Source organism: Crocodylus siamensis, chromosome 15 (genome assembly GCF_052110815.1).
Source record: "Crocodylus siamensis isolate JL-2025a chromosome 15, ASM5211081v1, whole genome shotgun sequence".
Lineage (NCBI taxonomy): Eukaryota > Metazoa > Chordata > Crocodylia > Crocodylidae > Crocodylus > Crocodylus siamensis.
In genome coordinates, this window is record NC_143409.1 from 46,453,181 (window position 1) to 46,481,029 (window position 27,849).

Below are 27,849 nucleotides of genomic sequence, written 5' to 3' on the forward strand. Positions count from 1 at the left end.
TGGCACATAACCTTCTGGCTCCATCCCCCTCCAGGGCCCTGGCACAGTGGCATCCTTCAGGGCTCCTTGCTGGCCCAGAAGGAACCAGCACTTTCTGGTTATTTATCAAATATTTCAAGTCACCTCAGATTTTAGTCCTGATTTTTCTTGGCTTCTTAAACAACACGAACAACTTTTACTTTGGCGAGAAGCAATTATCTCTTCAGCCCACGCTTGCCTGGCTCAGCTGTGCCCCTGCAATACAGCAGCAAGAACCATGCAGACCAGGAGAAACGAGCAAATGAAACATAAAAAAATAAGCTCAGCTGAGAACTCAGTCTTCGGACAAAGACGTATTTTAATGTGCCACATGAATTTGATATTAGTATTGATTTTAAAAAGCAGCATTTAAAAAGCAAAGTGAAGATTTTCTCTTTCTAAAATATTCCTGCAGTTTTTAAATGCCATGCAATCCACCGTGACAATTGTTGTTTTGGTTGAATTCAAACAAAAACAGAAAATGATTGTTTTTCCCTTGTTCAATTTACTCCTCCTTTCTCTTCCTTGCCTCCTTTAGTAGACACTGGGAGGAAAAACAAGAGAGAGGGAGGGAAGGGAGAAAATGAAGAGGGAAATCCATCCCCAAACCAAAAATACATTTTCCCAGTTTGATTCCCTTTGAATCTTATGAATTTGCTTTTCTTCTTTTCATCTGAAATATGACAATGCTCACTGAGAAGCCGTGTTTCATGGGAAGAAATAATATTGTGATGGAAAATTGAATGCAGGCCTAGCTGCCTAGAAGGCGGCCACTGATGTCCATGAGAACCTGTGGTGCATTCCCTGAATGTCCTGTTTGGGACTTGGCAGCACTAAGCGTTGGCCTGGCTTCCTCACACAGCCGGCAGACGGGGGAGCAGGGGGAGGCGGAGTAGGGAGATTACATGAGCCCAAAGGCAGGTTATTATTTTGCAGGGATTTGGGAGGATCACTTAACTCAACGTGTGTGGGCCTGCGTGGCCCCTGGCCCTAGGATGGCAGGAAGTAGTACATTTCCCTGGGACTGTCCCTGGTTCGTTTGTACCTCTGTGATCAGGAAGCAGAGCAAGATTTAGCCAGATCCCTTCTGCATTTCTGTCCCTGGGAGAGCCCAGAGACAGAGTTTCATTAGCTGCGGCCGCTAGAGGGCTCTGGCAATGGCTAAGGGAGGGGAGGCTGCTTCTCTCTGTTTTATCTGTGTAGCCATGGAGGGCTGAGCTTCCCGGGTCAGATGCTGCTCCTACATCCATAGCGACTGCGAGCCTGGGCTGAGCAGCTGCTGCTCTCCAGCAGGGTCTGTCCCAGCCCAAACCCCTCGTGCCCAGCCTGGGAGCAGGGGCTTTCTCCAGGGGCTGGACAGCAGTCCCAGGCTCCGCTGACACCAGCTCCTGAGCCAGCTCCAGGTAATGGAAACACACCTCTGGGAAAGTGCTGGGGACAGGCAGGACAGTGACCCTGCACATGCAGCCCACCCATCTCTTTCCTGGGGGGGCATCACTGACACATGCTGGCTCTTGTTCCTGGCGACACTGGCTGGGGCTGGTCCAGCTACAGAGTGCAGCCCCCCTAAGAAGAGAAACAGGATCCAGACCTCCCACTGGGAAGGGGAGAAGTGTAAAGGTGAGAGAGAGAAGCTCTTTCATATACAGTATTCTTCATTCTCATTTTCTGCAATTATTTCTCTCCAGCGTGGAATTTGTAAAAAAAAAAAAAAAAAACCAACCACCAAACCACCCCAAAATAATATTTTGTCCACAGAATGCGAAGTAGGCAAAGTGTCTCATTTTCTTATATTTTACTTCTATAAAAAATCCCTGTTTCCCTCTCTGTAACAGTTAGCTACACCAACCCACATTATGCCATAGATAGATACTGTGCACCATATTTAGGCACCCAGATAACTAGCTTGATTTTCCAAAATGCAGAACATTTCAAAGTACCCCTCCTTATTTTTAGTATTTTGAAGTGTTAAACCAGTTTGTGTGAAGAAGCATGTATAGCCAGTGTATACAATATAGTGCATGGCTACTGTTTTAAGAAGTACCAGCCAAAGGCCTAGCCCTTTTCTCATTTGACACCAGGTAGCTGTAAATTCAAAGAAAGCAGTAACCTTCTAACTGTCTAGTCTGGCTTCCTGCATGGCTCTTCCTGTACGCACTATTCCTGCATCCAGACCAAAGACTTCTTGTGACTTAAAAACTGAATAGCTGAGTTTTCAGTGCCTCTGCTGTTAAGGGTGAATTATCTGCAGTCTTAAATATTTGGACCCTATTTGTCTAGTCATTCGAGCTTATTCTGATTTTGTCTGCTGCATTAAAGAGCCATCATTATCATTAATGTTCCCTACAAATATCAATGTAGTGATTGTTTTCATGGGTAAATAACCTAGAATAGAAGTGGTTAAATAGTATTGTGAAATAACTGATCCCCATTCTCCCTGAAGTGGAAACTTTTATTTTGCCCTCTTGAGTGCTTTGAGTGATTTACATTAGTACACTTTGGAAATGTTTTAATTTAAACTGTAAAGAGGCCCCCATAGTACCAGACAAGAGTGTCCATACAGGAACTAGCATGGTATGGTATAGCCAATGTGTTTCAATTTCTGACCTTGGCTTATTCTGAAATAACTTCCCCATGCAGACAAGCTACAAGCCTTTCTAGGCTGTGTTCAAATCACTCTTACCCTTCTTTTCTAGGTGGCGCTCCTTCAGTCTCTCATTGTAAACCACGATTTCTAGATTTCAGATAAACTTTGTAACTATTTTCTGAAGCTTTCCAGGTTTTCAACATCCTTTTAAAAAGCTAGCATCTTAGACCTAGAAACAGTTCTTCAGTCTTGGGCTGCTTGTACACATCACAGGGGTTTAATTCAGTTTAGTTCTCCCTAAATTGAAACGGTGGGTTTTTAAAAACACTGCTTCAATTTAGGGAGAATTAAAACAAACTAAACCCCCATGGCATGTACACGGGGGGGTGCAATCCTCACCTGCCTCTTCTGCAGCAGGAGGCAAGCTGCCAGCAGGACGAGTGGTCTCTGAGCTGCATAGGGCTCCCCAGGCAGCACCCACGTGCTGGCACCCAGCTCGGGCAGTTCCAGGGAGCGCTACAGCCACGGAGGGAAGTACTATCCCCACCGCAGTCACAGAGAGAAGCACCAGGCCCCTGCACAGCTCAGGCAGGCTCCAGGGAGAGAAAAGAAAAAAGATCAAGCTCAAAACTTTTTTTTTCCCTTCAGTGGAGCCTGCCTGCATGGGCTGCCGCCAGGTCCCAGGGTTTGAGCTGTGCAGGACCCGCCCAGCCCCAAGCACATCGGCTTCCAGTGCTCCATGCACTGTTGCACTTTGTTATGCAGCAAACTAAAACACCTTGGAGGTGTTTTATTTTACTAGGTACCAAAATCATTTAAAGTAGAATATGCCACGGAACGTACAAACAGCAACACCATTAAAGCGATGCAAAAGGGCATTTAAGCCACTTTAAAGGCCAATTTTGTGGCGTGTACCAAGGCTCTTTGTCTCTCCAGTGTCATATATTGAAATAATATCACCACTTTTAATCTGATAGTCCATGTTTTCTTATTGAGTGATTAGCTTAGGTCTTTTCAGACATCACACTACATTTGGAGCTCATATTCAGTAGGTATTGTTTGGAGGCAGTGTTTCTACTGGTTTGAGTACTGGCATAGAGCACAAGAGACCTTGGGTCTGCCACTGGCTGGTGAGTTAGTCTAAATGACTCAGTTTCCTGCTTTATGGGTCATTTTTCACATCTGTAAAACAGGATAATGCTACTGACCTTTGCAAAAAACAAAACAAAACAGCTGCTAGAAATTGGGTGCACATTAAAAGTGAAGAAATATGGTAAGAGCAGTTTCTGTGTCAGGCAAAAGTGAAAGTTACTCTGTACAGGCTCCGCAGGGAGCAGGATGAGCAGTAGCTTAACTAATGAGGGGCACCAGCCTCAGGCAGCAATTTAGGATGGGTGCCAAAATTGTCCCCAACCCCCAGCAGCAAGAGCAGTGCCACCACATTGCTTTTGCAAGAGCAGCAAGACCGCCAACACCGAGCACAAACACCATCCTCCTGCTGCTTCAAGAACCAGGACAGAAATAGGCATGGTATGTGGCAGTGCTGGGGACTTTTTTGGGTAGCATTCTTGTGCCCCTGCCCCTGTCCCTTCAGAATCACACCCCCCCCACACACACACACACCCCTTCCAAGGGGCAAACCCTGCTTGTTAACTCCTCTGAGGCTCAGCTCCATAGTAGCTGCAACTTAGTTACTTACTACAAGAAAAAATGGGCTTTTTTTTGGCATTCTACCTTTCAAAAAACAAGGTGTGTATCTTATTTTGGGGAGTGTTATATGTAAGAAAATGGGGTGCTTGGTTAATTATTCATCATGCCCCTAAAATACCGTTAATGTTGAAGAAGAGAAAGGTTGTAAATCTACGCTCAGCTTCTTGCCCTTTATTAACATGCCGTTTCAAAGTCATCTCCATGGAGCTTCATGCCAGGTAAGCCCTGTCACATGTTCCAAAATAGACCGTCAGTGTTTTCAGTGTGAGACAGGTCTTCCTTTCACCAGGGTTTTCTGTCTCACATCAGAAAGGAACGGCAAAAAATTGGACTTTATTAATTTTTTTTTTCTGACAGATGACAGAATCGTGAGTGGAAAGGAGGAGGACAGTCTTGACATAAATGTCCCGACGAAGAGGGACTTCAGGAGATGTCACCCAGCAGATCCAAAAGGGATGCGTCCCAGAATCCTCATCAGTGGGAATCTGGCAAGAATAAGCCCAGGCTGGGAAGGCAGCAGAAAAACCCTCCAAGGAAGAGAGGGGATAAATACGTTCCCTGCCCAGGAGGTCTCAGGAAGGTCATTTTCCACCAGAAAACCCCAATTGGGAAAGAGGCAAAATACATGTACTGACTGTGGGGCAAGACTTTATGCAGAGCTCAGGCTCAGAAGAATTTGCCTAGGAAAGAAAATCTTTGAGTGCCCCGAGTGCGAGAAAGTTAGCATCTTTGAGGAATCAGCACTGACACCGCGCTGGGGAATCTGTGCGGCTAAGGAGCCCTGTAGCTGTGTGTGTCCTTGCTGCAGGAAACACTGCCATCAGAGTCAGTGCTTCTGTAGGAGAATCCAGTGCCGCTCCCCACGCAGGGAGGCTGAAATGGTGATCGCTGGAGGACCTAAAAGGCTGGGGAGGACGGAGTTGTTTATTCCATAATCAGCCAGCAAAGGACACGCAGGACTTGCTTATCAGTTAGATCCTTAGGAGGAGGGGGCAAGAGGACTGATGAGCTGATGGTTCCTTAGTGTGAGTGCAGATGATAGGAAATAAAATGGGCATGGGGTTTGTCCTACGCTTTTATTAGTGGCCTGTATGATGTGAATTAGCATGTTTCTGTCCCATTTAGAAATGGGATAGGATAGGTGCCCTCACAGCAGAAATGCTCTGTGCATTTAATGTTTGCAGGATCCTCTAGCTCAGCAAAAAGTCTGAGAACTGAACCCACCACAGCGTCTGCAATTGTTACCCCTCCCTGAAGGTGGTTCGCCTGTGGTAGGACTGAAATGCCACGCTCTGATATCCTGCCTAGAGCACAGAGAGAAATTGCCTGCAAACTATTTACTCAGCAAATCCAGTCTCTCTCCTTGCTGGTGGCAGCAAACCACAGATTCCTCTTGTCCACTTCCTGTATGATAGTACTTGATAACTCATTAGCGTGGTGTTGATTTGTTTGTGGCAGTATTTGATAGCCGTTCTGAACTGCTGTGGTTAGCAGTGATTTTACACGTGATGTTTACTGGTTCCCCTAGTGTGAAAGGAATAACTCTGTAAGAAGGACTTAAGGGAACTGCTATGGCTATGAGTATCCCAGGGAGAGGGAGCAGCTTAGCAGGGGACAAGAAAAGAAGGCTAGGGAAAGGCAGATAATTTTAAAATCTTTTCTGTAATCACCACTGGCCTTACCTGAAATGCCGTTTCTAGCTCAATTTGGCTGCCAGCAGGGTGCAAGATTTCAGTGTAATGATGCAGGTGCAGCCTATAATGTGTGTGATCAGGGTTCGGTCAGCATCTTGTCTGGTTCATTTTAAGTGTTTAAGTGCCAGAGTCCTGCAGTGGGGTTTGGAGCCCGGTCCCATTCACCGTCAGTAGTGAGCAGGGTCCTACCCAGAGTAGACCCCAGCCTCTCCCAGTCACTGGAACAGCATGAAAAGAAGCAATCGTAGCAACACAGGATGGAGGAACTTGTCTGCCAAGCAGCCACGTGTAAGCCCTAACCATGTGACTGGGATAAATCCAAATGCTGGCTCTGCCTTGGAGTTGTCCTCACAGCCGAGTACGTCTGTCAGCCACCAAGCACCAGAATCTGCCACAGAGAAACACCACTTACCTGTGCCTGCTGTGTCTGGGATCACTGGGGAGTCTGGCACTGGGGGCCCCCTTTTTATTCCAGATGAGGCGTTGCAGGTTATCAAGGCTGAGGCTGATGAGGATGGAGCCAGCGTGGCTGGAGAGGCAGGCTCATCGGGGGGCGATACATTTTCAGGCTACTCCTCTGGAATAGATGGGGAGGCTCCCATGGATCCGCTCACCCCTGAGGGCATGGAGGGAGAAGAGGAGGTCAGTGATGACTTGCTAGACTCTGTTGCATTAGAAGGAGAAGTCAAGCATCCGGTGCTAATAAACTCATACTTCGCCAGCATCCAAAAACAAAGCAAACAAGATCTCCAGACTGGGGGGGAGATCAGCCCTGAGCCAAGGGAGGCCATAACAGATAACAAAGCAGAGGAAAATTCCCACACTCTTGTCCCTACTACTTCGTATGTGCCAGGGGTAAGGGTGCAGGGCATGGGGCCAGGAAGGTACCATCGACAGAAGTCATGGGTGTGGGAATACTTCGCCATTGACCCTGGGGATCCCACCCGTGTCACTTGCATGATCTGCCAGCAGATGGTCAAGCGGGGAACTGACCCCAAACGTCTGGGTACGTCCTCACTTGGCAACCACATCAAACACAACCACAGTGTAGTCTACATGCATCAGAAGAACATGAGTGGGCAGCAGCCTGGCACAGGTGGGGCAACGGAGCCTCACTCGACCTTACGTGGTGCCACACTAAAGCAGAGGCCACAGTGTAGCACCAGCCAGGCCCCCACCATCGCCAAGAGACTCGGCACCTACACTTCCCACCTGTCAGTCAGGGAGAGTGTGCAGAGGAGCACGAAATACCACCGGGCACACCCCCGGGCACTCGCACTGAATGCTGCTTGCGCCAAGATGCTAGCTCTTGACCTCCTGCCCTTCTCCCATGTGGAGGGTGAGGGCTTCCGAGAAATGATGGCAGCAGCTGCTCCACACTGGCAAGTGCCCAGCCGCTCCTTCTTTTCCAAAAGGGCAGTGCCAGAGCTGTGCCGGGCAGTGAAGGCCTCCGTGCTGCAGGCTCTCAGGGGCTGCGAAGGCGGCCAGGTGCACCTGGCAGTGGACACGTGGACCAGTGGACAAACCATGGACTACATGTCCATCAGTGCCCATTGGGTGAGCCTGAGCAACAGCAGCATCCTGCGCCAGCATGCCACTCTCTTCATGTGCGGTCTGGAAAAACAGCACAGTGCTAGGCATGTGCTGGAGAGGCTGCAGGCCGTTATTGGGGAGTGGCTGACACCCCTCTCCCTTTCGCCAGGCTTCGTAGCCTCAGACAATGGGCAGCGTGTGAGGCGGGCGCTGCAGGAGGGTGGCTTTCCCCACGTCGTGTGTCTGGCGCACTGCCTAGCCCTCGTGGTGCGGGAGTTCCTGCACAGTAACGAGGAGGTGGACAGGGTGCTGGCATCCACCAGGAAGATCTGCACCTATTTCAGCCGCTCCTATGCTGCCCACCACCTCCTCTGGGAGCTGCAGGTTGAAAATCACCTGCCTTGGCATCAGCTAAAGAAAGAGGTGGCTGCCCGGTGGAGCTCCACCCTGCGCATGCTGGAGTGGCTCTACGAGCAGCGAGCTGCTATCCAGGCCTGCCTGCGCCGCTCTGCCCAGGCCCAGCGGGACAGTGGGCTGCACCTGGCACCGGGTGACTGGCCCCTCATCCACACACTTTGCCAGATCCTGCGGCCCTTTGATGATGCCACAAAGCTGGTGAGCGGAGCTAATGTGGGCATCAGCCAGGCCATCCCACTGATCTGTCTTCTGGAGAAGAAGCTGCTGTCGCTAGTGCAGCAGTATGAGGGAGAGGGTAACGAGACTGGCCTGGCCTTGGCCCATAGCCTGCTGCAAACTTTGCAGGGCAATCGGCAGATCATGGAGATCCGCAGCCAAGAGCACTACATCCTTGCCACCTATGTGGACCCCAGGTTTAAAAATAACATGGCTGCCTTCCTGCTCAATGGGGACAGCAGCCTACACTGCTGGACACAGAGACTGATTGATGAGGTGGCTGAGACTATCCGGGACGCCGGTGAGACAAGCACGGGCCAGAGGCAGCAGCAGTGTGAGGGCAGCGCCTCAGACCAGGCCAGGTCACTTTGGGACAGCCTGGAGGACTTCGGACTCATAAGTGTGGCCCCTGCCTCCCAGGATTCGGCCAAGGCCCAAGCAGCACAAATAGTAGAGGGATACCTGCAGGACACTGTCCTCATGTCTGCCAGTGCTGAGCCACTGCTGTATTGGCAGCTCAAGAGGGATGTCTGGCTGCCGCTCTTCCAGGTGGCTGTACAGCATCTGAGCTGCCCCCCCTCCAGCCTATACTCTGAGCAGCTCTTCACCACGGCAGCCGCCATTGTGAAGAACAGGCGGACTTGCCTCTCCACGGGCAGCATGGAGAGCTTGGCCTTCATCAAGATGAACAAGCACTTGCTCCCACGGGAGTACAGGGTGCCAGAGCATGTGGCTGGTGGCCAGGATGTGGCTCTGCAAGATATAGAGGAGGAAGAAGAGGAGGAAGAGGAGGAGGAGATGGATGATATCACAGAGTAACTCTAACCAAGGGGCACCACCTTCTTAGCAGGGAACCAGCTTCTGCTTGTCTTACTAACACTGGGAACTCACGCTGCCCTTCCTGCTTCAGTGTGTGCACACACAGGAAGGGGACAGCTTGGTTGGCAAGGGGCGCTGATACCTCCCAGTGTCAGCACTCCTTGCTCTCACTCTCTCTTTGTTTGGCTGCAGTTCAAGGACTTGGATTTTTCCGCCTGTTCCTACTCATCTGCAAACAGGCAGCTGTACAAAGAGCAACCTTGAGGTTTTCAATGGGCCTGTGATTATCGTTATCTATTTGTATGTTTGTATATAATATAGCTATAGCTATATATACGTGGAAGAAATCAAACTTCATGTTGTGGTTGAATCAGAACTGACAGAGCCGGCTTTTCTTTATTTAGGGCTATACCGTGATCACAGGGAGGATTCCAGACAGCAAGGGGAATCGCCCACTTGTCTGCTTCAAAGGATTTCTCGAACTCTATAAGTTTGCAAGCATATTTATACTTAAGACAGAGAAAAAAAGTATGACCTTGGAGAAACAAAACAATGGTAAATCACACACAGACATACAGACAGTTTACTTAAAGAAAACATCCATGCACAGGGTAATATATTAAGACAAAACAAGGCATGCGGGATTCCTTATCTCAGAACATATAACTGAAATAAACAGTATCAGCACTTCTGGTCTCTATCTGTTCTCCTAGTCAAGCAGGCTAGAAGCCCAACCAAATCTACTACTATATATATATATCATAAAATGCTGCAAAAAAAAATTATATCTATAAATAAATAAATATATATATATATTTATAGAGATAATAGATATTATAGATATAATTTTTTTTTGCAGCATTTTATGATCCACAATGCAAAATCATTGTGCTTAAATAAAGGCAGCATCGTTCCCTGACTTAACAATGCCACCTTTTAATGAGTAGAGAGATGGCGGTAAAGCCCGTGACAGGACCTGTGTCAGTGATGATATGCCAGCGTTGTCTTTCCACTTATGGGCATGTCTGTACAAAGATTTGAGCACATTCAACCCTACCACTGACTTGGGGTCAATTGCAACTGGTCCCTGCAGAAGGATCTTAATAGAAGAATATTGGTTGGGATAACAGAAAAGATGTTCAGGGTACAAAGCCAGTTATCCCTTTGAGAGGTCTGCTTTATGGGGCCTCCAAGTTTAATATTGCAAAACCTGTCATTAAATTGACCAGAAAAACAAACATTTCAGTAGTGGTGAGATTCAAGGAACTTTTTGCTAGCAATACTTTGTAATGCTGGTCATTACAAGTGTTTTAAGAAAAGAGTCTGAACAGTAATGCCAATGTTTTCAGAAACTGCGTGGCTAAAATTGCAGGAAAAAGGATGACATTTTCAGAAGTGCCTAAAGATGAGCTGATAGATTTTCTATCCTAACCCTTTCAGTAGTTTTAAAAATCCCACTCAAAATCCAGAAACTGGTTTAGGGGCCTAGGATTTAGGTGCCTAACTCTGGCCACTGGCCTGGGGAGCTTTTGATCTGATGCAGCCATCAGCATTGTTCTTACATTGATGCATCCTCACCCCTGAATGGGTTTTGTCTCTAAGCCGAATAAAAGTTACATGTTTAAAAAGCAGGGAAAGCAGAGATATTCTTCATGCAGCCCTGCCTTGAAAATTAACATTAAAGAAAGTTATTTACATTAGTTATTAATATTTTTATGGTATTTTTAATGAGCTGTTGCAACTCTATACACCTGAGGCATTCTTTTTTAATTATTACAAAGAGAAATTCCTATTTTTCATTTCCTTTCTTTTCAGTTTCCAAGGACATTTCTCTCAGTCCCACTGCTGCAGTTTTGCCAGTGAGTAAAAGAAACCATAGGGAATCCAAACAGCCAGCCATTATTCACTGTCACTTGGTCCGTCAGTCCAGCTGACAAAGGGGATGAATGCCAGGATGCACAAATCCACAGCTGTCCTGAGAACGTACCTCTTTATACATATGCTTGTTTCTGAACCATTGAATCACAGGCTAATCCGTGTATACAAACAGCTAGATATTATTCCTTTCTCGTGTGTATCAGTGCTTTACCATTTTCATCTATTTTCTGCTTTCCTTGGCAGTCTTGCCAACTTCCAAGGCACTCAGGAAGCCATACTTTAATTAAAGAGACACTGAATAAAACTGAATAAAGGCTATTTACAATTAGTTCTTTACCACTGTAAGACTTCAACACCTCCCAGTCCTCCCAGGTTGTTCAGCAGATTCTCATTACATTCCTAGGGCAGGTCTGGGAGTTAAGCAGTGTTCGGCTAGGACCCTGGGGAGCTGGGAGTCTACTCTGAACTCTGCCACCGACTCCATGGGTGACCCTGGGCAAGTCTCTTTACCTCCCCATGCCTCGGTTTCCCCATTTCAAAGTGCTTTGAGAGCTTGACATTAAAAAGTGCTGTCTAGGAAAGTGGTTCTCAGCTTGGGTACTCATGGGTGCTGTGGTAATGGCCAGGTTAAACTGCCTCATGCACTCCCCTGCATTAGGGCTCTGTAATCAGCCTAAAGCAGGCAGCAAAGCTGACTCAGACCTGACAGCTCTTTCTGGTTCATTCCCCGCATTGCTCCTTCAGGAAACAGACTTGGGTGGAGCTGTCCTGCCTGACAGGAGCAGTTTGGGGCACAGGGTAGATGGGGGAGGGTGGGTGTAGTGGTGCAGTTGCACCCTACTTTGACTCCTGCTCCACCCCAACTTTAAAAACAACTGCCTGGGAGGGCAGCAGCATTTCTATTCAGGCACTGCTGAGAAAATCAATTGACTTCATGGCTCGTTATCATTTCCATGATTCCTGCTACTTTTTCTTCACTTCGCAGATGATGCTTTATCCTTTTTAATGGTCTTAATATTCCACTATTAAACCTATCTTTTCTTTTGCAATTTTGCTGTCTGTTAGCCATTCCTGGTGGTCTCTCTTCTTTTTCACAGCCCTGCAGATTGTTTTTAGCTCTAGCTAAAAACCTTAACTCAGGTGTGGTAATAGAACTCGGGTGTAGATATGACTGACAGTAAAGTATTGGAGGCACTGTTAAAATGCTTAAGAAGGCTAGATTTTGCTTTATCGACCGGAATAAGAGATGCACATTTAACTGTAATGACACACTATCTTTTGACAATTTTAACTATTTTTGCTTACTTTGTGGTACTATTTTTAAGTTTATATATAACCAAGGAAATGAATGTGCATTCCAATAATTATATTTGCTTTTGTTTTGATCTTAAACTGACTAATGTAGTGCTAGCCCCCTAGCATATTAGTAAAGCTTCTAGTTTCTCTTTAATTGGAGAAGAATAGTGTTGTGTTCTATGTGATGATATGCCACATCATATGCACCCCTTTTTCAAAATCCTTGATCCACCCATGATTGGGGGTGCCAGACCAGAAAGCTGTAGAGCACAAGGCAATGCTACTGATCGGAGCCCTAATGCAGAAGAAACATACACGTGGGACACAGTCCTTCCTGGGATGCTGCACAGCAAAAGCGATTTCATTGCAGCTGCACAATCCTTCCCAGTGGCAGAACCAGGCTGAGAAGCACTTAGGTAAACTGAGGCCGCACCAACTCGTTCTCAGCCAAAGAAGTGTTGTGGTGCCTTGACCCTGGTAAGGTTGAGAACCACTGGTCTAGGAGCTATGTGACATAATCATGTCATGGGTCTTTTCTGTCCTCACTGTTGTCATGTCTGAGTGTCTGCTGTGTAAGAGTTTAGTCTCATACACCCTCCCATCTCTTCAGCAAGGTCAGCTGTGCTAACTCCCTTCTACAGGTGGTCACCTGAGACAGGAGAGGTCAAGTGACTGGCTGGGGTGGCCAGGCTCTCATGCAGAGTTAGCAGACAGAGGAGCAACTGAACCCACACTTCTCACATCCCAGTTTGCTGCGCAACCAGGGAACCATCTTTCCTCTTGTGTTGCTCATATGGGTCCTTTTCCTTTTTGTATCTGCATTTGCTTAATTTGTAGGCTCCTACTCCTAGTCCCCTGCATGAAGTCCAGAGCCTGAAGCTGGGTGTCCAGGCTCCTTGTACAGGGCATGGACAGAATTAGGCACCTCAGAATGGGAACCACAGTGGCCAGTGCACTGAACATGCAGCTGCCCAGAGCTAGTCCACAGGAAATGCCAGGGACTAGGGTAGGGGTTCCCAACCCCCAAGCCGTGGCCTGGCAGCGGGCCACAAAGGCATGGCTGCGGGTCTGCAGGAGGGTTGGCTGCCAGACCAGAAGTCCAGAAGTGAGCAGCATACTGTGGACCAGCAACCAACCCATACTGCCTGCAGTATGCCAGTCACTGCTGGCCCGCAGTCACTTCCGGTCTGCAGTTTGCTGGTCCTCATCATAAAAAGGTTGGGAACTCCTGGACTAGGGCATGTCTAAAATCCTACTACCAAGTATCTTACTCAAGGACACCTATTCAGGATCCTTAACCCTGAAACCTCTCCGGAAGATAGGTATCATGATCTACAACCTTCAAACCATGGTCACACCCACATCTCCCATTTAGGACAATGCTCTAATGACCACTCAGGTTATCAGCACTCTCCTGTCGAAAGGGTGCCACTGTACAACTCGGAGCGCAAGACTCACGGAGTCAGAAAGTGCGAATTTAAACAGGGCTGTGTAGCTCAGTGATTGGGGCACACCCCTCAACTTCCAGTCTGCATTTTCAGAAACACTCCTTGCCGTAAAGATTGGCATACCAGAGGATTGGCTTAACCCCTGGGACACAGTCATGCTCCCTCTTGTGCACATGCCCCCTTCCCTTCCACCTGTTTCCCCAAGTTCAGCTTGGGCCTTAGCCCCCAAATTCCAACTTAGGCCCTAATGCCCTCTTTTCAGGTCTGACCAAGATCACACACGGAGCCAAGGGTAGATGCAGGAATCGAATCCAGGTCACCTGGCTACCAGCACAGTGCTTCAGCAGAAGGGTCAGCCTGCTACTGCATCACCAGCAGCTATTGAAATGTGAGCAATCCTCCCGGTCATTAGGTGCCAAATAAGATCCAGTGATTTGGCATTGGCCAAGTCCCCCTCTCATATTTCCCTTCTCATCTAGCAGGCTCGCTGGAACGCCCCTTGGGATGCTTTAGTGTCCCCCAACTTCTTGTTTCATCCTTAGCTTTGGACCCAGTGACTAGTTCAGGCTTTAGCAAGTGTCACAGTTGGGGTGAAGTTAATGTTTGCAAGCCCCAGCAGAGCTTGGCAGCTTTCCCACCCTGCTGCTCGGTCCTCTTCCGGTCACTGGTATCACATAGCAGCACTTCTGGCTCCATGGCATTCCCATGGCAACAGGCCTGGGGGCAGCAATGAGCCCTTCATCCCGCTGACAAAAGAGTGGCTATGTAGAAATGACAGGGCCCTCCACCCATCCCTGTGCTCCAGGGCTGAGCTTTATCCCACCCCTGCAGACTACGGCTGGGTGGACACTGGAGGGGGCTGAGCCTGGCAGGGATGCTGAGGAGCGGGGAGGAGCCGGCAGGCAGCCGGGGCTGGTGTTGTACTGAGCAGAGGGGGAGGGTGGCTGAGCTGGGAAGCAAGCTGGGGTGGTTTTTATTTTGCGCATGTCTGCAAGGCACAGGCAGCATAGGCCAAACGCTGCAAGGAGCCCCTGTCAGATGCTTGTGGAGTGGGGGTGGGGAGAGCTCTTGCCAAGCCAAATGCCAGAGGGTGGGGGATGGACTTCTCCGGTCCTTTGCGCTCCAGCCGGATGGATGGAGCGACTCACGGCTCTGCAGTATTATTCGTGGTGTGCACCACGTGCGAGTGAGAAACACTGTAGACTGCTGCAATTTCCCCTCCTGTGCACTATGGACACATCTACAGGGCAATACTCAAGTGCATTGAACCTGGTCTGAAGCTGGCATAAACTGGCCAAGAAAGCCAGTGGGAGGAGTGGGAAATAGCAGAACATCTGCATTCTGTTCCCAGTTCTGCCACTGCTCTATCAGGTGACCCTGGGCAAGTCCCTTCTTCTCCAGATTGTAGACTGGTTGAGGTAGACATTACAACCCCAGTAGTGACAAATCCAAAAAAGGCACAAGGCAAACTCCTAAAAAAGATGCTATTAAAAAATGGGCTGTTTTAATTGGCTTTGTGGTTTGTTTAAATCATGTTTTCAGGCTTCTTTCTGCATCCCTGAAGGCTGGAATTGTATTTGACTCTTTCAAGTGAAAGCTGAAATTCTTTTATAGTCAAACATGACTCCAGGATCTTTGGTTTTATGAAATAAATTAATATTATGAATCTCAGGGACCATTACAGACATTTAAGGTGTAGGAATCACTAGGTGAATGCAACACTATGCACAATTGATTCTTTTGTTTGCTGGCTGACCTGAAAAATTAGCGGGGGGGAACAACATTTTTGATCCAAAACAAAAATCTTTCAGTTACTGTCGCCCAAATGGAAAACTGAATACAATTCTGTTTGGGTGGAACAAAATATTTTGTTTCATTTTCGGCTTGCTTTACCATTTTAAAAACCATTTCACTCAACTTACATTCCTAATGGAATCATAGTTTGAAAAACTAAAAACCCAATCGAAATGGTTTTATTCAGAAAAAGTACAAATGAAATATTTTAGGTCCATTTTTAAATCTTGAGCTATTCACCCAAACATGCAAACTGTTTCATCACTGTGAAACTGTATTTTGGCAAATAAGGTATTTATCTAAAACATTTCTTCAAGCTCTCGGTGGAAGTCTCTCATCTGCATTATACAGCAGGCCAGTCTTGCAACTGTGTCTTTGGTGTTAACATTTTTGAGTTTGTGCTTGTCGTCAGGGCCGTGCAGAACTGTATTTCTTCCTAAGAGAATGAGACTCTGGACTTTGACCTTAACGAAGGTGTCTAAATTATACATTGTGCAAATATGTGAAAAGCACAAAGGCAGTTTGTGCTGGCTGAGGGCTTAGCCCAAGTTGTTTGTGATCCATCAACCTGGTTTATGAATTTGAAACAGTGATAGAGTTTTGTCTAGCAGCGGCCCAGTTGATATTATTAATGATTACTGATTTCAGGAGGGAAGGGATGCTGTTTCCTGGAATTGGCTTTATGAGGGTGAGAAAGGAAAACAAAAATGAGAGAGGTATTTGAACTGGGGTGTGGGAAGAAATGAGGGGATTTTTAAAAACAAACTCGCCCTTCCATCTCTATCTCCTTTCCTGCACTCAGGTACCTGTGTTATATCAGAACTGCTTACCAGGGTTCAGGGAAGAGTCAACGTTTCCATGGAAAACAGGGCACTGAGAGGTATAGTAGCAGGCGCTAAGCAAAAGGCAGCTTTCTGCCTCTACTGACTAACCGCTGGAAGCTCCCCCAGGACAGGGTAGCTCATGGCTGCTCACTTCAGTGGCTTTTGTCCCTTCAACTGCAGCAAGAGAGATGGACGTGCCCCAGTCTAATGTGCTCCAGCAATTCCTATGGGCGCCCTCACCACATCGTCACCAGCACATTTTCCTGCCCCTTAGAATAAACTACACAGAGGGATCAATGCCAGGCAAATCCCCCTGTGGATAGGTAATAAGTTTAGTATCCCCAAGTGGTGCTGTATGCTGTGTTATCGTGTCGTGCTCTGTATCTGCCCACAGGCAGTTTTGAGATGGAGGGGAGGTAAATTGCTGCGCTCTTGCAAGGACCCAGCACCATTGTGCCTGAGTACCTGGCAGTTATTAGCACAGCAACAAAGTAGGCAAGGGTTGTTCCTCCCTGTTTTATAGCAAGGATGGTCTGAGCACATGGAAAATGAACTGACTTTCCCCCATTGACACATGAATTCAGTGGGGATTGAATGTAGGTCTCCTTTGGCCAGCTGAATGCCCCCCTCCAAAACCCCACTGTTCCCATACTGCACTGCAGACCCATAAAGTCACTACTGTGCTTGTAAGGCCTGGTTCTCTCTGCACAAGGCAGAAGAAGGTGTCAGGACTATCAGGAAGCTTGTTGTGGCTTCTCAAAATGGCATCAACTCCGGTCCCCAGCAGACTCCAGAGCAATGGTACCCAACCTGGTCCCACAGGCCACATGACAGGCACAGGATCAGCCCATGGGCTAGATCCCATGTGGGGCTGGCATATGGAGTTGGTCTGTGGTCCATGTACCAATCTAATCTCAGGCTGGCTCAATCCAGCTGTGTGCTACCAGCCTGATCATGCACCAGCCTGATCATGCACCAGCCTGATCCCGTATGCTGTTTGCCCCATCCCATGCCGGCCTGATCCAGCTGTGTGTCAGCTGGGCCTGTGGTAGCCCAATCTAGCTGTTTGCTGGCCCAATCCTGTATGCTTGGATCCAGCCAAGTGCTGGGGCAGTCTGGCACAGAGGGCCACATTATCCAGCGCACAGTGAACCCCCCAGGCCTGAACATTTGGCATCAGGGGAGCTACAATTAACACTGCCACCACTCCTCTGCTGCCGAATTTCCAGATCTCTGGGGATCCCTGCAGGCCAGATGACATGGCTTCATGGGCCAGGGATTGAGCACCCATGACCTAGAGCAGTGTTTTGCAACCCTTGGGTTGCAAGAATATATGAAAGTGTTGCAAACAAATTTTAGAAATGGATCAAGAAACTTAAAAAATGTTTAAAGGAGAAAAACTTGGGAACCAAGTTTCTGCCTTCAAGGGACTGCTTGGGGCACCACATGCCCCCCCCCCCACACACACACACAGAGGGGGTAGAGGCCTGGGGTCAGGGGACAGTGGGTTGAGAGTGAGGGGCACTGGGTCTGGACTGGCCATTGAGGTTTACAAATGGGTCTTCATACAAAAAGGTTGAGAACCACTGGCCTAGAGCAGGGTTAGCGATGTTTTTAGGCAGAGTGCCAAAATCACCTCCACCTTGACTTGTAAGATGTTGGTGTGCCAGGGCAGATGGCAGGGAAGCCACAAGGGGCCTGGTCCTTGTTCTGGCAGTGCAGCCTCGGCCCCTTCCCTGCTGTCTGCCTCAAAGCGCAAGCGTCAAGCAAAATGCCTTCATGTGCCATGCTCTGGCACCCATACCAGGGGTTACCTAACCCTGGCCTAGAGGATACTTTGATACCCAGCACTTGCCTGTGGCCCATGCAGAACATTATGGGAGTTGTGAGCTGGGAGGATGCAACTGTCCTGTGCCACCTCCCAGCACAAGGCTCTCTGCAAGAGCTGGCTATGTGACAGCGGCAAAGGCTCCAGCTCCTGGGGATCTCAGTGGGGCATCTAAGGGGCAGAGGAGTCTTTAACGTGTGAGAAGCATGGCACAGCTGCTGCTCTCCTTGCAGCCCACCTGGCTGTCTCCAGATGGGGACTTTGTCCTCATCTCCCAAAGCTTAATCTTATCTCCCAATATTTGAAGTCCTGTTCTCACTCTGAGCTACTCTCACCCTTCCTGGCAAGTCCTTCAGGGTGATCCCTCTGCACGTTTCTATCTCCCACTAGCATGTGTGTGCTGGCAGCTTCCATACTGAGTTTTGCACCCAGTAGAAGAGGGAAGATTTCTCACTCCCTTCCCCAGGCCTGCTGAGCCAGCCAGGACAACTGGTTTAGAAGCCTTGCCCTTGATAGGGAACAGTCTGTATCCCATTCCCTGAACCAGCCAGTTCCCTTGCCCAGAAGCTTAATCAAACTCAGTGCCCCTATGGCAGGGCTTGGCAACCTGCAGCCTTCAGGCTAGATCTAGCTGTGAAGAGAATGGAGTTGGTCCACAAAGCTGGTGGGTCAGCTCTTGGGTTAAGCTAGGCCTGTCTCCCCTCGCCCCCCATCCCTTAAGCTGCTACTGATACAAGGGGAGGTGTTGGTGCTACCAGCAGCCCCCCATACTGCAGCTGCTGCCTTTCTCACTGCCAAAGTTATCCTTGCTGATTGCTGCTAGTGACAGGAGTGGGAAGGAAGAGAGCACTGGTGGTAGCAGCTGCAAGAGGAGGACTGCAGAAGATCCCTACACCTGGTGGCTACTGCATTAACCTCCTCTGCAGAAGTGATGTGTTTCCAAGGGGAGGTATAAGGCTGACAAGGGGACTAGGGCTACTGTGACAGGACCCCCAGGCATCTAGTCAAGAGCACGCTGGGGCAGGGATGGTGGGTGGGGGAGGACTACTATGGTGGGGGGAGAGAGGGGACTTTCCAGTAGTGGCTGGGTTGCAAGCAACAGCCTGCCATTGTTATAAGGTTGCTGACCCCTGCTTTATGGGGGAAAGGCCCATATCCCATTCTCCACTCTCTTAATTCGACCAATCCCCCCTGCCATGGACTGCATTTGAGACAGTGCTCCTTAGAAGAGAAAGGGCCTGTACCTCATTTCCCAGTCGAACAGAGCCCGCCCAGTTTCCCCAGCCTGGATCCAGATAGGAATAGGCACTTTCTACCAGGGCAGGCTTATATACCCTGCTCTGACTGTGTCCACAACCTGGGTCCAGGTGGGAACTGGTGCCCTTCATTCCTTTCCAGTGAACACTGGAACCTGGCCCCCTACAGCCTGCGCCATGATTCTCTGTGATTTCCAAACTTTCAAGCTTAGATCATTTGGTTTAATTGCACCACACAGCCAAGAAAACCTCACCCAGTGTCTCCTGCCTCCAGCCCAGACCAACATGTCTTAGAAAGAGAGAGTCTTGATTTAAAGACCCCCAGTGATGGACTATCCCCCTCATTCCCCAAGTAATATGGTGCCAATATCTGCTTTTCTTATTGTTAAATATTAGCATCTTATTTCCAGCCCCTGGATCTTGTTCTGCTTTATTTGCTGGGCTTAAGAGCCCTCTGCAGGCAGAAATCTTCTTCCCTAGTAGGCAATTCAAGTCTGTGAGCTGATCAGACCTGCTCTTGCAGAAGCTAATCCAGGGACCTCAGCTGAGCCCCGAACCCACAGCTATGTTGGAAAGCAAAGCTAGACTAAGAACCCTCATTTGGCAGGAAAGGCTTATTGGACTACAGAGCAAGGAAACTCTACTTTCTCCTTGCTCCTTTGGAAAAAAAAAGAGAGAGAAAAAAATAGACATACTAAGGTCCAGAGTGTGGATTTATTAACCACTGTGTGGGGAAGTCAAGAGAAGAAAGAGCACCTGCCACAGAGACACACACCAAGCAGTAGCAGAGCAGGAAAATTCAGAGCTGCAGAAATCACCACAATGGCATCAGCATCACCTCTGCAGACCAACTGCTTTAGGGGAAAGTTCGAGCTGACCAATTCAGTCTTCTAAGCTTGTAACCTTCATGCAGCCGCCTGGCAGGTCTCAGTACCCTCCAGTTCCTTACACAATAATAAACTTGCTGAAATCTTCAGCAAGAAGACATTTTCTTGTGTCCTTCTGCCATTCCTGTTCATTGCTCTTACAATGCTCCAGAACCTTATTCCTGACTTAGCCTGGGTGGGCTTATGAAGGAGCTGATGGGTGGCTGTCAACCATTAGACTTTTTAACTGGAGGTGTGTTCTCTTTAAAGTACCACATATTTAAACCACTTCACAACTACACAGGTGCCACATGCAAAGAAAGGGAAAAGTTCTGCCCCAGCTGGGATTGTCCATGTACCCAACTTCTCTGTGTACAGCTGTTCCAGCTGTGCAGGACCTCCATGCATGTCCAGCTCTCTTGAACCTTGTGGGAGAGTGGGAAGCTCCTCAACTCCCAGTCTCTGGAAGAGGGGAAGGGATATATTCTGGTTAAAATGAGGCTCATGGCCAAGAACAGCTATGGGAGCAAACACAGGGTGGCTTCTTGGTTGCATTTCTGCATTCAGATGGGCAGAGACATTAGCAAATGGGCTTAGCATGGCATAAGGGGAAGGGGGAATAGTGATGGGTAGGTAGGATGCAATGAAGGGTATCTAATCTGACCCACAGCAACTGGATCCCTCAGCTAGAGAACAAGCTTATCTTCTAGCCCTTCATTGTCTGCAGATCCAGGTCCTCCTCTATCTCACACCCTGTATTTTGTACTAGGTACTTGGGCAAACCTATTTCACCAGGTAGCTGGTGGATCCAAGTGTAATACTTGATGGGATCCAAGTGTTATGTATGCACCTGCCCACCTGCGAAAAAAGAGCACAGCCTCAGCTTATACCAGCAACAGTGTAAAATAAAATGAACATATGCTCACATTCCACCTTATTCCCCCATGGGGAAGTATCAATGCCAATGTACAAGGCACTGGTGAAACCCCATCTGGAATAGCGGGTGCAGTTCTGGTCAAACAAGTCCAAAAAGGAGGAATCCAAACTGGAACAGATGCAGGAAGTTTTCAATGGGCTGATCAGGGGAACAAACAGCCTGCTTTATGAAAGCTTGGCTTGTTTAACCTGGAAAAACAAAATTTAAATGTGAACAGGCTGTGAATATATTCAGGCAGGAAATTTCAAAAAGATTTCTAACCATAATAAGCACGAGTTTCTACAACAGTCTTCCAACAGGAGTAGTGCAAGCAAGAAACCTAACTAGCTTTAAGATGAAGCATGATAGTCTCTTGACAGGGATTATATGACAGGCTTGCCTTTAACAAAAGAGGACTGAACTTGATGACCCAGGAAGTCTCTTCCAGACATGTACTGCATCTTATGTTCCTGCAGCTCTCAAACACAGAGCCCTAATCTCCGAAAGGGAAAATTCCTTGAAGATCTCAGCCCCTCATGGGAAATAAATCCCAATACCCAAAGTGTCTGTCCTCTTCTCACTCAACGCTGATTGGGATGGCCAAAGGTGTCTAAGGGAGGCAGCCACCCAAACACTTAGGATTGTTTGTGGCAAGAACAGTCTTTTTTATTCTGTGTTTGTGCAGTGCCCAGCCAAAAGGGATCTTGGTACTCAAGGGGGCTTTTAGGCACTATGATGATATAAACAAATATATAAAAAAGCAGTTTGGATTACTAAATTCAGACTTTTCGATAAAATCCAGTCAGTATTCCCAGTAAAATCACACACAACCCCCATCCCAGCTTGGGTGGGATAAGTAAAATCCCCTGAGTAACTCTCCTGGAGCATAGCTATACTGGAGAGAATAGGGAACTGTGCCACTAAACTGCTTCAGCATCCTGCTAAAATGCCATCCTTGTTTCCTGCCATGTTGAATCGCGCTGCCCAGGTCTGCTGGAAGGATCTCAGTACATCTGGGTGGGGTACGGCCAGGCAGGTGGGAAGGACACGGAGTTCTCTCCCATGTGGGTCCTCTGGTGTCTCTTGTGGTGGGAGCTGCGGCTGAAGCTCTTCCCGCAGTAAATACACTCGTAGGGTTTCTCACCCGTGTGGATGCGGTGATGCTGTGTCAGGGTGGATTTGTCGGTGAAGCTCTTCCCGCAGTCAGAGCACGTGTACGGTTTCTCTCCCGTGTGAATCCGCCGGTGTCTGATCAGGTTTGAGCTCACATTGAAGCACTTCCCGCAGTGAGTGCACTCATAGGGCTTCTCGCCCGTGTGGATGCGCATGTGCTTGACCAGGTCTGAGCTCTGGCTGAAGGTCTGCCAGCACTCTGTGCATGTGTTGGACATCTCAGTGGTCGGGGTTTTCTTCTTGGATGCTTTGGTTTTTTTGACCTTCTTGCTGGCAGGGATTTCCTGCCGGGAGGAGCATTTACCCTGCTTCTTTCCAGGAGGGGTCTTCAGTGGTCTCTTCTGCTGGGAGCTCCGGCTGAAGGTCTTCCCGCAGTCAATGCATTTGCAAAGCTTCTCCCCCACATGGATACGCTGATGCTGGATCAGGGTGGCCTTGTCAGTGAAGCTCTCCCCGCAGTCAGGGCACTTGAGAGGTTTATCCCCTGTGTGGATTCTCTGGTGTTTGATGAGGTTTATGTTGACACTGAAGCTCTTCCCACAGTCGATGCATTTGTAGGGTTTTTCTTCTGTGTGGACCTTCTGGTGGCTCATCAGCTCGGCGCTCTGGGTGAAGATTTTCCCACACTCGATGCAGATGTTCAGCTGCTCGTCCGAATGTGCTCTGTCGCTGACAAGGGTGCCTTTGCGCTTCCGCATGCTCCTCTCCTGGAGGGTGCGTTTACTCTCTCCATGCCCAGGAGAGCTGTTCTGTTTGGTTTCTGACTTCCTCTGGCTCTTCGGAGGTTTTCTCTGGTTATGTCCCTGTGAAACTTTCCCACCGGATCGTTTTGGAGGCATCTTGTCTAGGATTTTTTCTCCACGTTCCCCCTCACTGTCCCATCACCTGGTGGGAGAGAGACAGAATCCAGACAGGAGTCACTCCCTATGGTGCCTCACAATGCAAGTATCTGCTCAATAATTCAGTTTTATTACAGTGCCGACCCAACTCCCACCAGGACAATACCCAGAGAGGTATGTTCAGTCCATCTCAGTAACAAGGGCATTCAGAAAAATGAACCACTCAAAGATACTCTGGGTAGGGGATATGTATGCACACAAGGAGACAGTGTGAAATGGCCTTTTGGGGTTACGTACCTATGCAGACAAGTCCTTTATGGCACAGTGCCTGGCACGATAGGGCCCCGACCTCAGCTGGCTTTTATATATACTACCATAAAGTTACCAATACTCGCAGTGTTACTGGAAGTCTTGAAATATTTGGCACTAGTGTTAAAGTCGCAGCTCCTAAGAAGCTTTTAGTTTTAAAATGGAACATTTCTAGCCTATCATTTGGGGAGAAAAGTGGAAAATGTAAATAAAGGCTCCAAAATTGAGCTGCAAATGCAATTAAATGAACCCCATTAAAAAATAAAAATAAAAGCAGAAAATCTTATGAGCTAGATGCCAGGCCCATGATCTTTGAATGCTCAGGGTTAGTGATGTTGTTATTTTAATACAGGTAACTAATACTGATAATCTGTTAACTCACTGAGTCAGTTCTTGTGGGGAGCTAGCCAGCGAAGACATGTTAAAGTCTATTTCTCTCAGGTGCCAAGCCGTGCTGTATGAAGTATTAGGGCCTTGTCACACATTAAATTAGCACGCATTATAGGAGATAACCCACCTCAGAAAAGGACCGACTTTGCAATGCCAGGAGGGCACTTAATATGTGTTAAACTGCTTGAGCAGAGTCTGCCTGGGTTTTAACTGCATTACGTGTTAAATTGAACACATCACACCACCCTTAGTGAAGAGACATTAGCTAGCACATTTTAAGACACCTAGACACGGTCCTAAAAGAGAAAATAACTCAATCAGATAGGGTGAAAATTAAAGTTATGCTCTCTGATATAGCAGGGCTGTGAGGGAGAAGTGAACAGGTCATTTCTCAAACTATGTTGGTATATTTTGTGTAGTTAAGAAAACCTGCCACCTCTCTGTCTGTATGGCTTATGGCTATATCCTATTTTACTTTATGTGCCTAAAGGACATTTGTGCAGCTGGGAAACTGCATTTTTGGGCACTTACATGGTTTGGGATTCTACTTTGCCCTGCATTAAAGCAGACTTGCTCTGTATATGTACCTGCTGGAGGTAAAGTGGAGGAAGAGAAGGGGATTTCAACCACTTAGCCCAGTGGTTGTTAACTGGGGGTATGCGTACCCCTGGGGGTACTTAACAAGGTCGGAGGAGGTACAGGGGGGCTTCCGCCACTGTGTGCATCCTGGCAGAGGCCTGGGAAGCAAATGCCGCGCCCCCAGTCGGCATGCAGGCCACCGTGACCTGGGCTTTGCACACCACTGCAGCTGGCCCAGGAGCAGTGCGAGGCCACCAGGCTGCCCTGTGTCCCCTCCCTGCCCGGCGGTGGGATGCACATGGCATCGCACTGCTCCCGGGGCAGCTGCAGCAGGGAGCAAAGCCCAGAGCGCAGTGGCAGCCGCCTCCACCCCGCGCACAGATCTGGGGGGGGCACATGCCCCCTGGGTCTCCGCCAGGGTGTACACAGTGGCAGGAGTCCCCCTGTACTTACTCCGACCTTGGACGAGTCTCCCGGGCTCCGAATGTCCCATGACCCGATCCGGCCGAGGCCCCATTCACCCCAGTCCCTGTCTGTGCCCCACTCCCTCCCTCACTTCAGGGGCCGTGATCTGCCCCCCTCCCCCACAGACTTACCTGCAAGGGGGGGTATGCACATGAATGCACACTTAGCCCTCCCACAAATAATTTTAATATAAAGGGGTACATGAGCTGAAACTTTGAGACAGAAGGGATACACTTGTTAAAAAAGGTTGGAAACCCCTGATTTAGCTGAAGCACGTAGAGGTTTGTACACACACGTGCACGCGTGCGTGCACAGTCAAACCTATTTCACGAGATAGTTGCCCAGCCATAGCCACACACACATACACACACACACATTTGGGCAAACCTATTTCACGGGACAGCTGCCCAGCCATAGCAGGCTCTTACTAAGCAAGCCCAGTAGGTTTACATGTGCTTGGGCATCTGCCCAAGTGCCACAAGTGGCGGGAGACTGGCTGCTATACGTGCAGACCCTCCACACCGAACAACCATCCCGCTTCACGGTCGACTCCCAGAGGCGAAGGAGAAAAGACAGAAACCATCCCCAGCGGGTGAGCCCTTTTTGCACAACGGCCACACCACCTGAGTTCACAGTCCTTGACCTTCACCAAACCTACACAAAGACGGGCTTGGGAACAGGCATTTATCTCTACTGGATGCCAAACCCAAGGGACTCGATAGAGACATCGGTTTTATGGCTGATTTTGAGTTACTTCTCCCCTTCCTCCCTGTTAACTTCCCTTTGCTCCACGAACCGCCCTCAAGTATCAAGTTCTTTCATCCTTCCAATCTAGCTTGCACCCTCACCGATCCTTTCCCCGGGCGCAATGAACAGCACTCAATTCCCAGCGCCTTGCCTGGTATCTCTCTCAACAGCATTAGCTGGTCTAAAAAAAAAAAAGAAAAGATATCCTCTTCTTCCACCAATTTCATTTCAGTTATGGCAGCAGCTCTGGGGCCCACAGACCCCTGGAGACAGGGATCGGTGCAGAGGCACTGTCCTGTCCACCCCACCATTTCCCCCCGGGATCTCGCCCCATTACCTGGCGTCTCTGACTCTGGAGCTGGTTTCAGCAGAGCTTGGGGCTGGTTGCAGCCACCGGAGAAAGTCCCCCTGGGCTTGGGCAGGCTCCTGCTGGGGGAGCAGAAGCGAAGCTTCGGGCTCCTCTTCACAATAGAAGCAACAGCAATATGTGACCTAGGAAGCTCTGCCCCAAAACGATTAACAGAGAGAGCAAGAGGAAAAAAGAGCAGCCTCCTCTCTCTTAGCAATAGCCAGAGCCCTCTAGTGGCAACACAACTCTCCCTCCCCCTGCCACCATCCAGGTCAGAAACGCCCGCCACGAGCCGAAATACAGAAACGTGATGAGAAAGGACTTTCAGGCCATCAGACAAGAGTACAACCCAACCCAAAGCGTGGCCCTTGAAAGCCAGGCACGTTTCGACTGGACCGTGCACATTTTAGTGCCTGCGCCTAAAAGCAGACAATTGATTCTCCCCTCCACCTGCATGGCACAAAGATGACCCTCTCCACCCACCTCCCCTCCCCCCAACTGGGGCTAATTTGCATTAATTGTATTCCAGCTGCATGGGGAAAGGACTGTTTCAGGCCTGTCTTGGTGCCTGGCGAAGCTCGGGACAGTCAGCCTTGAACCACTCTTTTGTTTTCAGCCTGCAGGTAATAACCCATGGGAGCATTTTCCCAAGGCTTGCCATGGGTTTTCAACCACTGTCTCTCACCAACCGACCACCTCGTTTTACATTTTAACTGGCTGGCTTCCTTGCACGCTGGCCTCTGCCTGCTTTCCCACTCCGTCCAGGAAGAGCACAGCCCACCTGCAGACGCTTCCGCGGCCTGACAAAGGAGAGTTGTACCCGAAAGCTTGCAAAGAAAACTTTTCCCAACAATTTGAGTTGGTCTAATAAAAGATATCTGACTTACCCAAAGAACCACATTTCCCTTTTCCATCACTAGGCAGCTTTAGATCACTTCTATAACGCTTCTCTAAAAGCAGGTCTCTTGTTCGGACAGAAATCAGTTCAGGAGAGTAGGCAGAGGTCCAGCTAAGAGACTACAAGGATCCCTGCTGCCTTATACTCTCTGGATCTGTGATCTAGATTGACTTATAAAGCCACCTGGAAGGGGCTGTGTATCCAAATATATCAGCATCTTTTGCCCCCCATGGAAATCCCAGTTTTTGTGATTTTTAGTTACCGACTTTTGTTGAAACAATCAGGCCCCTCTGTGCCTTCCATAAGAACGTCCCTCGCCTCAGTTTCTCCACGCCATCCTCCTCATTAGAGGCAGACTTTATTTCTACATCCCATTATTACTAAATTTCTCAAGAGATGGATACAGGCTTTTTTTCCTGGTGGCTCTGTGATCACCATCACCTCCCTGGGATCTCAGATTGGTGCTGACAGGCTTAATGTGGCCTCCTCATCTGATCCTGTTCCCTGTGGCACCTAGCCCTACCACAACTGCAGCTGGAAGAGGGGAGGAGGGTCAGGTCTTGGTGCCTGATCTTCCTTTCCCCCACATTCAGCATTAAACACAGAGGGAGAAACTCTGTTTCTCTCTATACCTAATATGGAGCGGCTGGCGAAAGTCCTGCCTTACCTGGCCTGGATCAGGAAACCTGTTTAGACACGTAGTTCTCCTGTACTTTCAACAGGGATCAGGCAAGTACACAGCTCATGCACGCCTGAAGATGAATTTTATTTTTCCTTGCACAGGTACTCACCTATCCTGTTCATTTCAGTGGGCAGCACTTAAATACCTCCAAGGGTGGATCCCCGGTTATGCAGGAGGTGTCTAGCTCTCCATTCATTTCAGTGGGGAATTTTAACCTGTGTTATGTGGCCACTACCTGTTCAGAATAATGTGCACAAGTTTAGCAGGCCCTCTCATCTGAACAGCTAGACATTTACATGGGCGGTAGCATAAAGCTCC

At 48.6% G+C, this 27,849-nt stretch overlaps 2 protein-coding genes across 3 annotated transcripts; one reads left to right on the forward strand and one right to left on the reverse strand.

The window, feature by feature from the left end:
• Positions 1–1,235: 1,235 nt before the first annotated feature.
• Positions 1,236–12,475, forward strand: ZBED6 (zinc finger BED-type containing 6). Of its 2 annotated transcripts, none has more exons than XM_090029979.1 (2): positions 1,236–1,421; positions 4,673–12,475. In XM_090029979.1, the coding sequence occupies exon 2, from the start codon at positions 6,238–6,240 to the stop codon at positions 8,992–8,994; it is 2,757 nt and encodes a 918-aa protein (XP_089886105.1). In that variant the 5' UTR covers positions 1,236–1,421; positions 4,673–6,237; the 3' UTR covers positions 8,995–12,475. The 2 variants fall into 2 exon arrangements, with proteins under 2 accessions (XP_089886105.1, XP_089886106.1); XM_090029980.1 differs by lacking the exon at positions 1,236–1,421 and adding an exon at positions 1,432–1,638.
• Positions 12,476–19,984: 7,509 nt separating this feature from the next.
• LOC149852554 (uncharacterized) lies at positions 19,985–26,098 on the reverse strand. Its single transcript, XM_090030106.1, has 2 exons — positions 25,940–26,098; positions 19,985–23,158 (listed from the first exon to the last, which is right to left on the reverse strand). The coding sequence occupies exon 2, from the start codon at positions 23,110–23,112 to the stop codon at positions 22,105–22,107; it is 1,008 nt and encodes a 335-aa protein (XP_089886232.1). The 5' UTR covers positions 23,113–23,158; positions 25,940–26,098; the 3' UTR covers positions 19,985–22,104.
• Between the last annotated feature and the right edge of the window lie 1,751 nt (positions 26,099–27,849).

Coding starts and splice junctions, on each gene's coding strand:
- ZBED6 (XM_090029979.1), top strand. CDS start 6,238: ATGAAAAGAAGCAATCGTAGCAACACAGGATGGAGGAACTTGTCTGCC.
- LOC149852554 (XM_090030106.1), bottom strand. CDS start 23,112: ATGCCTCCAAAACGATCCGGTGGGAAAGTTTCACAGGGACATAACCAG.